General features: G+C 31.4%; 1 protein-coding gene across 1 annotated transcript; it reads right to left on the minus strand.

Moving 5' to 3' along the window:
• Positions 1 to 584: 584 nt before the first annotated feature.
• Positions 585 to 12,041, minus strand: LOC144839676 (uncharacterized). Its single transcript, XM_078695128.1, has 8 exons — positions 11,952 to 12,041; positions 10,873 to 10,975; positions 6,136 to 6,261; positions 5,076 to 5,199; positions 4,658 to 4,782; positions 3,147 to 3,405; positions 2,600 to 2,735; positions 585 to 2,079 (listed from the first exon to the last, which is right to left on the minus strand). The coding sequence occupies exons 2-8, from the start codon at positions 10,943 to 10,945 to the stop codon at positions 1,951 to 1,953; spliced, it is 972 nt and encodes a 323-aa protein (XP_078551254.1). The 5' UTR covers positions 10,946 to 10,975; positions 11,952 to 12,041; the 3' UTR covers positions 585 to 1,950.
• Between the last annotated feature and the right edge of the window lie 129 nt (positions 12,042 to 12,170).

Raw genomic sequence — 12,170 nt, forward strand, 5'->3', positions numbered from 1 at the left:
AAAGTTGTTATACAAAGTGAACGTAACATAACACGGACTGGAGACAGTAGGCTGACCTAACAGACAGGTGAACCATCGATCCGAAATCAAAACGCTATTGTTGTTGCACGGCAGATTGAATGACGGCCCACAGGTTTACTCATTATCAACCACCGACCACACCCCTTCCAAACAACCCCCCCCCCCCCCCCCACCTACCCACACTCGCCAACCAGCATTCCCAAACAAAAACTCCACCCTTTGGAACACCCCTATTATGGGAACACTTTTATGATTATGACCACCCCTATTCCGAGTACAACCTAATTAAGCTCTGTCTACACTATCAAACTAGTTTGGCAAAAAAACGTGATGTGTACCCAAATATGGTAGTGATATGACATCATCATGTCCATGGGCACGTCACATTTTTTTCGTCACATAAAGTTTGCTAGTGTAGACAGAGTTTTAATGGGAAACGTTGTGGGGTCCCAAAGGTGTTCCCCCCAATTGGGGTTCTACAATATAATAAGATTGTGAAAATTCAGAACACTCAATCGTGTACCCCCACCCCACCTCTTATTAAAACCAAAACTACAACCACATACACTTTAAAACGTTTTATTAACACACACAAATATAAACCATGTTTATTACATTAAAATTGTTAGCTGAATATTTGCATAAATTCAAATACAAAATGCTATTTACATGCTAAATGAGATTCCTTGTACATAACATAGACGTGGGATATTCAATATTCAATTATTTAGAACATTTTACCATATTATATTATTGAAACTCTTCACTTTTAATTCACAATGTGACGGTCAAATTGTGGCTCACTGCAAACAAGTTTTTTAGACCAACAACATTGCATACATTAAACTATGATTAATGTTGAAAAACCATTAAAAAAACTGTAACTTTTATGTAATAATGAGTTATTGCACTTTATGATTTTCATTTTGGATCCACAGGCCTACAAGACATTTCCTCTATGCTCTTGTAGGAATTGATTAGCTTATATAGTGCATTTTTATTTTGATATAAAATGCAAAACCATACAAAAACATAAATTAATTCTAATTTTGCATTGATGAATCTGTATTTGTATCAATTTAACAAAAAAAGATCTTGGTAAGAAAGACAATATTAAAATCTATTTATTATCTATTATTATCTATTGGCACAAAATGGTACAAATTTAATTATCTATGCATATAAAAAATGTAAGGCACAATCGCTATTAGTAAGTTCTAACTTTTATACTAATCTAAATGCTATGAAGTAAAACTTGAAACTGACCTTTCTAATACCCATTTATACTAAAATGTTTGATGGTACACTTATTTTACAGTAAACATGTTAGGCTTTGAAACAAAATCTGCAGAAGACTAAAATAATATCTGGATGAGTTAGAGAAGCAGAACATCAGGAAGAATGTAATAAGCCTTATGTTTATTACTTATCCAGTGAAAAGCACAGAACTGCCAACATCAAGGCTAGTACTTTGAGTGCTTCAAAGTGTATACCTTATCACATAACCAGGAAAACATCTACCTCTGACACCTGGTCACACACAGTTGTTCAAGAGCAACTTTTAAATATCTTGAAATACTTGAAATACCTGGGAGGTCCTCATGTTCACCACCTACTTATAAGCTGGAAGTTACCATTTTTTAAAATAAATTCTATCTACTGTACCTACATCATTTTGGCAAGTTTGAGGTTGCTCTTCTTAATACAGTACTATCAATATGTACTATGATCACTTTGACTACTTTTTGAAAGTTACAACCTTTTGGTGTTTTTCCCAAACAACTTCACTACAATATTCCGTAATTCTAGTAACACTAATGTAGTTACACTAAGTATTAAGTAATTGCTTTTTAAGGAAATACTTTTTTTAACTTAACATATTTGATAAACACTTACACTCTACCATATCAAGTTGATTCTTTATTGTCTTCATATTAATGCACTTTCACTGTGTGCTTCTTGTGCTTCTTTGAAATATGATTCATCTTTTGACTCGATCCACATGGTCTTGGTGACCTCTGGGGTCATCCCTTTCCAGTCTTCTCCACGCTTGGCAATCTAAAAATAAATCACGTCAATAAAATATCTTTATTTTTAAAAAGTTAATGATTAAAATATTTGTTAGAGATAAAGGACAGTGATAAAGCACACTTTGTAAATATTTGTGTAATTTGATATATTTTTATTTACTGTATACTTGTTGCACATCATCAAAGTTTTTTTTCTGATATAAAAGAGATACAATATGATGATGATAATAATGAGGTGAAGATGATGATAATAATGAGGTGAAGATGATGATAATAATGAGGTGAAGATGATGATAATAATGAGGTGAAGATGATAATGATAAGGTGAAGATAATAATGAGGCGAAGATGATGATAATAATAATGAGGTGAAAATAATGAGGTGAAGATAATAATGAGGCGAAGATGATAATAATAATGAGGTGAAGATAATGAGGTGAAGATAATAGTAATGAGGTGAAGATGATGATAAAGATGAAGATGAGAATTATGATGGTACCAAAAATAATTGAGAATATGATGATGATGATGATGACTATCACTTCTTACTTGATGGCATTCTTCATATTTTTTCATGGAGTTTGTTGCCCATTTGAGAAGCTCATTTCCATCTGGAGGCATTTTGATATCGCTTTCTTTCTTGTTAAGAATAAACAGCACACGTGATAAATCTCTTATGACATCCCTAATAGAAAAATAGGAAAATCAAATCAGGGAAACCTTAACTATTTTCAAACTACTGTATTACATGCTAAAAACAAGTTGCACATTGTATTAACACTAAACTCACAGTTCCCACCTAGAAAAAAAGTAAATTTATAAAAGCATAGCCAAACAAGAGAGGGTGCTATAACAATTGGAAAATACATCAAACATTATACTGCAGTACAGTAATAATCGATAAGCCAGGAACTTTCAAGGCATGTTTAGTTTAACAAACTAGTGTTTAGTTATAGAGCCAAAATAATACATTTATAAATTATCTGGATCTTTTTTTCCATATCAAAATAAGGGAACTTTCTCCTTAGAGGGAGGTGGGAAAAAGACTTAAAATATAAAAAACTTTACAAAAATTATTACGAGACTTTGGACTTACTTAAAAGTATCGATCCTTGGATTACCATGCTTAGAATTATCTACTAAATGTTTGACCTCATTAGACATGGCAAGGAATGTTGTAGCTGATGGTCTTAGGGTTGTTATCTGTTGTAGAAACATGTCACGCTTCACTTTCTTCGGTGTTGTCAGATATAGAGACTCAATCTCACCATCTATTTCATCACTCTTCTGTGTAACATCCATGTTCTCTTTTAAGCTGCTCTTCTCCTGCACCGTTTCCTCTTGATCTTCTTCTTCTAAAAATATCAATTATTTTATAATATTAAGAAACAAATTATTACCACTAAAACTTATATACTACAGTAAACCATTGCCTCAGTTGAATAAACAAAAATAAACAAGAAAATAAATCTTAATAATAAAGTGTTTTATTGACTTTGATGCTTGATTTTCTTGTTTAAACAAGAAATATTTCTTACAAAAAACGCTGCTCGCTTATTGACGTAAAAGTTTTAAAGATATATTGTCCCTCTGAAAAATATTTTTTATTTCAAATTTGTTTTTGAATGTGTCATTTTATTGTCATATAATAGTTATTTTACCTGAAAAAAATGTAATTGAAAGCAAAAAATATTTAAATTGTCTGTCAGACAATGGTTTTTGAGTTATAATTCAACGTTTCTTTTCTCTTTTTATATGTGAATTTTGTTATATGAAACACAGACTCAATTTAGTTTATTTTATTGCTAAGGTCAAGTCTGGGGGTCACTTCATCACGCCTAGATATTTCAATCATGGACTGTTTTGATAATAATTCAATGACAGCGAATTACAGTATTATATAATATCATGGGACTCATAAATACCAAAAAAAGGTTTGGGACTCTTTTCCCAGACTTTTTTGGGTGCAGATGCTGGTACCTATAAATTATAGTCGAGAATCGTTCTTCGCAAAAATGTCAATGTCTAGTACTATAACTGCTGCTTGCTTTCATCTAATAAATCAGTCATCTCTTGTGACGTATCGGGCTAGAGCAGCAGCGTGAAAAATAGTTGCATGTTCAAAGCAAGGGATACCAGACTGAGATGCATGGTACTATATATGATATGGTATATTGGACTACTGTAGCATGTGATAGACCTGTATGTGACATACTGCTTGTATCGTTAGGTTAGATACTCTCATTTCCTTCAGTAAAGCAGTTGGTCCTATGGACATTACTACATTGATCAAAACGAGTAGTGTCTCGTATCACAGTGTGCTGACCATTGTCCTGTACTGGTTCCTATGAGAGAACTGTCTTGTACTGAAAAGGTCACATACTGCACTGTATCTAATTCCTAAGTATCATAGGAATATTTGGTAATACAACATCACATTTCACACGTATCTAGTAGTAACCCAACTCTTGACCTAACTTTACATGATACAGGCACCACATGTGATGTCAATGAGATGCTGTATTACCAAATATTCCTATGATACTTCGGAAATAGATAGTACTGTATTATACTGGAAATCAAATGAAGAAAAGGGGTAATACTAACCAAAATCACTGTCTCTATTTGAGACTGTTTGCATTTCCAGGTGATGGTGTTGAAAGTCACTTGTCTTCTCCGTATCTCTTTCAGTTGAGGGACTTGAGAGGGCTAAAGCGTAATTTGTGTGATCCCTAAACAAAGACAAATATATATACTCAGTATACACCTAATTGGTGACAGTGGCTTATGCTGCTTTTGTGCTTTCCTAGCAGCTAGTGACTATGATTTTATATTTTCTCCTTGCGTCGTGTTTGTTTAATTTGTTTATATTTAGTAAAATGTATCTTTTGCCTGAATAAATAATAATATACAAATAAACAATAGCTGAAAGATGTGATTGTGAAACTACATCTACCCATGAAAATGATCATATTTACTGCAGTAAGTCCATATATTACTGCAGACTAGAAATTACTCTACTTACTTATTCCTTCTATAAATAATGCAGCAGATGATAGTGAGAAAAATGGTTGATGTGATTGTAAACACTATTGCAATGAAGATGATCGCAAATGTTGTCAATCCTCCCCCTCCCTCATCAACATTGGCTAAAAATGAAAATGTATAATAAAATTATATTATATAAAATATGAAAAACAACATCATGTTGATATGAAGTTTGTGGTACACCATGTATATTAGTTCTGAAAAGAACTGTTGATTTTCTCAACAATGCTCTTCTATAGCTAGTTTCAATCTCTCCCGCTGTATACTTGCTATTGTTTTTAGCTTTTACACCAGCCCCACCCTAACTCGCTTTTATTCCTCATTTCCTGGACTTTCTGCATTCTCACTCCTGAAGACAATCAAAGCATATTGATCGAAACGTCAAGAAACGTAACAGTTCTTTTCAGAACAAATATATGTGGTGTACCGCAAACTTTATATCAACATTTGATTTTTATTTGCCATGCAAACCTTCAAACAACATCATGTTACGCTCAACTATCTCAAATGATAATAAAAAATGAAGCTGCAATTGTGTCACATACTGTAGATGAAACATCTGGATTGATGGATAAAAAAAATGACATTCTGATAACCTGAATCAACTTTGTGAAATGTTAACATAAACAAAATGACTCATCTTGGGTTTTGGCTGTTTTCTTTGTAAAATAACGGAAGAAAACCTTAAGATTATTTAGAAATTGATAATTTTGGGCTAAAAATACTAAATTAAAATCTTAATTGCGTCGATGCCTGGAAATGTTAAAACGTTGACAGTCAACTCTAGCTAGCCTTAAAAATCTATTTTATATACTATACTCTAAATATTACTTTTTGGAAAGCATTCTAATTAGAAGAAATTTTGAAAACTTAAAAGATATTCCGGTTTTCAGAGTCTTGGATCTGACTGGAATGACTGTACTGTACATACTGTACTGTAAACAGCAAGACGAAATGCAGGGAAAACAATAACAGCAGCATTTCAAGGAAGTATGAACAACGAAATATGCACATAAGTAAATCAGTTTTATGAATACCTTTTGTTATAGGTGTACAAGTACTATTATCTTCTGTTAGTTGGAAACCCTCAAGACAAGAACAGGTTCCACTTACACAACTTGAATTGATTGGCGTTGAACAAGTAGAGTTAGTATCACATAGAGCTTTAAAAGAAAAATATGCTGTAATATTATTTTTGTGGAATGAAAAAAACTTGAATTGGTTTTGGTGTATTTTACTGTAATGGCTCTGCTATAAACCTGTCTTCGTCCAGCCTAAAATGTTGGCCTAAACAAGAAGATTGCCTATACAGTAATACAGAGAATACATCAAATTTAGCGGCTTTCTCTCCAGATATGTATTAATATAGTGAGGTTTCATTTCCATAGACGGAGGAGACAGTATTATTGAATGCAATATATATTATTCTATGTGTATAATCGCACTATACACTGTTTCGCTCATTATTATAACTGGTCGATTTAACGTTAGAATACAGTACTTTGTCTACCATACCGAAACAAAAGCTCACTAATACTAGACTTAATACGCTATCTATCTTTTTTGTGAAATCCATGTGTTAGTCATCTCCACCTAAAAATGAATTTAAACTCAAAAGTTTAAATTTTGAATAATGAAGATGAAGATTAGTAAAGATTACACAAACCAACAGTGGTGTTAGTAGTCTATGAGTGCCGCTTACCCGGATAAACCAACATAAGCTTCTCTCTGCGACGAGAGGTAAACATTACGAAAAGAAAAAATTTAATAACATTAATTTTTCACACCCCCGTCGGATAATGGATCAGTCCGCCCTCAAGTGAGACACACCCACTTAACATCGTCATCATTTCTCAAGAAACAGAAACAGTACAAGATTAAAGCTTTATTAATGTGTTTAAAATTTTTTTGTTTTACAGTTGTGTAACAAACTAATGTTTAAAATATTGTCTAAAAAAATCTACTGTATCAATCAAGTTACAACTTATTAATATATTATTTATATAAAAATTTCCCTGACGAATTTAGTGTTACCTGAAATCATATTTTTCTGGCTGTTTTTTATTGTTCTCATTTAGCTTTTTACTTATTTTATTTGTATCTCTATTGAAAGCCCGCCGTTGTAATTATCCTCTATGCAATTTGACTTTGGATTTATATCATATTTAAATATATATAATACAGTTTAAACGATGTCTATTTAAAACTTTATACATATTTATCGGACTATATACAGTGTCGCCTTACTAATTATAGTCAATTTATTTCTGTTTTGATTCTACTCAAGTCTACTTATGTACTCAAAATCATACTTCAATCTAAAATGTGGTTAATAAATTATAAATGACTACAATTACTGTAAGCATACTTCAACTTATATATACCGTTGAGAATAATTATTTAGCATTCAACAATTAATTGGTTAACTAAATTTGACTAATTTGAACTGATGGCTGGCATTATATCAAACGGCAGTCCGGCTTATAATACTACGGATAATCCCACACATATGCAACTTCCCATATCAAGATCCTTTGGGAGAAACTGAAACCTTTTCGACGGAAGACCAGTACTTCCTATACTTACTATTTGTAAACATAGTAACGACAACAGGGAGATTAATTCTACTCTTTGATTTACTGCTTTGTATAGATGTACGACATATCCATATATCAAGTCAAAACAAAAATTGTTTGTGTACAATGATATGGCAAGATATTTTTACATTTAAAGCACATTAATTTCAATGTTATTTTGAAGTACATGATTCACACATTTTACCTAATAAGGACATTATTATTATTATTAACAATATTGTTTTGCAATGTTATTTCTGGAAACTCTTTATAGTAAACTCTGTATAGTTTACAGTAAACATTATTACTATTTTAGAGTATGTAGCACCAGGATTCGTCTTGGTCGGAATACTATTCCCTTATTCAAATTAATATCTAATTTTAACCATAATTATTAATATATTTCAATGTTTATTTTTAGATGAACATGTCCATCACAATGTTATTTTGGGACAACGACACAAAAACATGTTTACATTCACATTACGATTAATAGTTTGATAAGTAATGTTATATCGAGGTAGCGCCAATATGCTTGCCATAGAACTATGAAGTTTTATTTATGCAATATTAATCATGCTAAAGTGAAGTATGTTATTTTGAATTGCCTATTAGTATTTGATGTACTGTAATAGACTGATTTATAAGGTGTTAATTATTGATCATATCAAAGAATATAGAATGAAAATGAGCAAAAACAAATTTTGCACACCTGAATAAATAAATACCATGGAGGAAAAAACAACACTCAGTGATTTAGAAAATTATTACAATACATAAGAATTACAGTGTTTATTCAATCTAACAACAGGACACTGAGCTCGCCTTGCCAAGATAGGAACTTGTAACAGTCCTTTGATCTTATGTCTGGCTGCGACAAATATTAACACAATGTATCTTCGTGGCGTGTGGTGTCTGTTAATGGGCATGAAACTGATCGTGTCGCAGCCACAGATAAACCCTTTGATCTCCGGAGCTCAGCATTCTGTTGTTTGATTGCCTAATTTTTAATAATAAAAAAATCTGAAAAGTGAAATGATACAAAATATACTACAACAGTAACATAATAAGTAACATTTGAATTTTAAATACTTTATATACTGTAGTACTGTATGAGAGTATTTTTTTCATTTGTTAAGAAAAACAACTACTGTAGTTACACTGGTTATTCAATCGTGTACATAAAGTATTGTTCTTTATGAAGGTAGACCTACATTATTGTTAAACATAAAATAGACCAATTAATAACACATAGGTGAGTTTGTAAAGAACCCTTATTCAAGGCATTGGACCATAAATAACTTATTCTTGAGAAAGAAGACAAAAAAGCATGAAATAAAAACCCTGTCAAACAAAGTACTAGATTTGTGGTATTTTGATTATAAGCAGAATAATATGGGATCTGTATTTCATGACATTTCAGTTCTTCTAGATAGATATTATTATGACAATAATTTATGAAATTAATTTTATCAGAAATGACCAGTACTATAGTTTAATACTGAAACAGCTTCTTTTTTTGACAACTAATTGTTACTTAATTTACTTGTTTTTACCTACTTTACTTATTACCTAAATTTAATTGTTTTTAATTAATTTATTTGTTTTAAACTACTGTAATTCACAAATCTCAAGCACATTATAATACATATACGTATACTGATTTTGAAAGACAAAAACTAAATTTTTAATTATTTTTATTATTACCATTAATATTATATAATTATAGTATTATATAATTATTATAATTTTAATGATCATTACGTATTAAAAAGTCATTAAACAAATTTGTTTACGCAAACTATTATTAAGTCTTAAAATATTTTAATGCATACAAATTGTTGACATTCTTATTAATCTCTAAGTTTTATGACTTACAGACCAAATATGTAGTCGGATTATTTCTTGAATTATAACCTTTTGACAGCCTACTACAATTTCCTTATATTATTTTATGTGGGTGATTGCATTCAAACAATTCAACTTTCAATAAACAACTTCCTTTCAAAAAAGTTCATTATTTAAAATATGGTTTTATTGACAGTGGTATGGAAGAGATTGAATGTACAGTACTATAGCATACAAACTATGTTACATTGTACAGTCTGAACAGTGGGTACAGAACATTGTCCAGGACGTTTCAACCCAGGGACAATTGTTCGGCCTGGGAAGCTTCAGCCTGGGAAAATTTGCCCCCTGAAAATAATGTTTCGGCCCATTTTGAGGGTCAACTAACACATGGTTTCTAATTATTACTTACTGTAAATGTCTTATATCATTGTTGCATACATATTATTTTTACTGCATATCGTGTCTAATTTTTACAATACATATTGTAATCACTTCACATTTATTTTGTAGCAGAGAAAGAATACACAATAATATAGACAATGAAAAGGGGAACTACAGTGTAGACACTATAAGTATGTACTTAAATAACAAGTCCAAAGTATCATAATTCAATACTATACTGTTGATACATTTTAATATAAGTTGTTAGACAAACAATTACAATACAGTAGTTAAAAACAATTTACTGTACATACAGTAGTGGTAAATAAAATCAATTTTACAGTTAAGAATGTATTAATACAAAGATGCAATATTGCAGATTTAAGCTCTGTCTACACTATCAAACTAGTTTGACAAAAAAAGTGTGATGTGCCCAAATATGGTAGTGATGTACCCAAATATGGTATCACAATTTTTGTCACATAAAGTTTGATATTGTAGACAGAGCTTTGGTTATATTTTTTAAAGAAATGATCACTATGAAGGATGCCAAAGAAGACAAACAAATACTAGAGATAAATCAGAACTGATGTGCAGAGAAACATTGAAAGAAATGTCAGGCAAAGTTCTTGAAAGTATAAAACACAGAAAGTTATTCTATAGGAGAAAAGAAAAAGATTGTGAAGTTTTTACATTTCCCTTAGAGCACAAAAGAAATTTCAACAGTTAGTTTAGAAAATCAGAAGCACAGTAAGTTGTTAACTATGAACAAAAATGATGAAGTAATGATGCTACAGTAGGATGCAATGTTTTCAGGAAAATAAATTCCCAGAGCTGTAAAAACTTGATATTAAATAATAATATTAATAGTACCACCACGGAAAGAATACACGCATGCACGAGGTAATTGACGAACCAATCATGCAAATGGCATTTTAATTGATCCAAACACTCATGGGACATTACCTGTACTGTAGTGAGCGGCAGAGGCAAGATGGATAAATAGGGCGATTTGCATGATATTGATGTTCCAACCCATACTTAAGCTAATCGGTCAACGGCGGTATACCTAGATGTAAACAAATAATGCATTTTCAATTGGATAGAAGCTGTTAGTGCGATTTTAAAGCTGAAAGTAATCACTGGTAAATGGATGGAAAAAAATAAGTAGTTTAAGAGATAATGTACTTTGCATCAGTTAAAACAAATAAAAAGGCAAGCAGGGTATAATAGTTAATGTGCATTTTGACTGTAAATGCAACAAAGTTATGCTTAAATCATTACATTGCTATATTACATTATCAGGGAAGTGTTAAATTACTCTAAATTAACTCTTCCCTGAAATTATCAATACTTTTGGTCACATGTTTTCGTTTAGTTATTATTCAGTAATCATCATAACAAAAATATCTTTTCCTTTAAACTATGCAACAAACATCTCTACTGCAATCCGCCCGTAATATAATCTGCTTCTGAAATTATTATTTTTTTAATTTTTAGATGACATGTTAAATATAAATTGTAACACTGGAAAATTGATATGGCTGTGAGGCTTAGTTTCACTCACAAACAAGTAATTTTTAAGTATTCTATGCAATGCAATAAAAAGTTATTTTTAGCGTGTCAATAAAAAAAAGACAAAGTTTTGTCTTTTTTGGTACTTTGCTTTTAGTATCAAAGATTAACACCAGACATAACTACTTGTTATTAATGTTCTTTCAAAAGAAAAGTTTAGAAAAACTACAATCTCTGTTTGAAATAAAACAAGTTGTAGGTACTGTATTAGTTATAGAGGTAGTGGATGTAAAGAGGTAGATGTACTAATGATTTCACAGCCCAGGCTGGTTGGATGTGATCTGGGATAAGTTCTTGTACTTAGCGCCTTAAGCCACAGCTGCTACAAGTCTAAAGTTATGCGAGAAGGGCCTAGCCCAAACGCTCAGAACAAACACTAATTAGATCTGCTTAAGTGGAACTAAATAACAACTAGCAGAGGTAAAGTGAAGCTTATCTATCCAATTATTCATTTTATAAAATAAACTTACCTTCTCAATGCATCGATTTTAGTTGAATGAAGTGACACTTTCCCGGTCAAAACAAAACTCCAGCAACTACAACATGAGAATGAAGCAAAGAACTAAACACTTTTGAGGTGGCGAGTTGTAGCGGAAATACGTCACGCAATATTGGCCCTCATGCGGTGGTGTGTAAACATTGTAATGGGGCGCCATTGAGCAACAAAATTAAGTAAAATAAAATGAAAT

The sequence above is a fragment of the Antedon bifida genome, chromosome 4, assembly GCF_963402885.1.
Source record: "Antedon bifida chromosome 4, ecAntBifi1.1, whole genome shotgun sequence".
Lineage (NCBI taxonomy): Eukaryota > Metazoa > Echinodermata > Crinoidea > Comatulida > Antedonidae > Antedon > Antedon bifida.

Coding starts and splice junctions, on each gene's coding strand:
- LOC144839676 (XM_078695128.1), bottom strand. CDS start 10,945: ATGGGTTGGAACATCAATATCATGCAAATCGCCCTATTTATCCATCTT. Junction 5,200..6,135: donor TTGTACACCTATAACAAAAG/GTATTCATAAAA, acceptor TTTCATTTTTAG/CCAATGTTGATGAGGGAGGG. Junction 2,736..3,146: donor CCAAGGATCGATACTTTTAA/GTAAGTCCAAAG, acceptor TTTTTCTATTAG/GGATGTCATAAGAGATTTAT.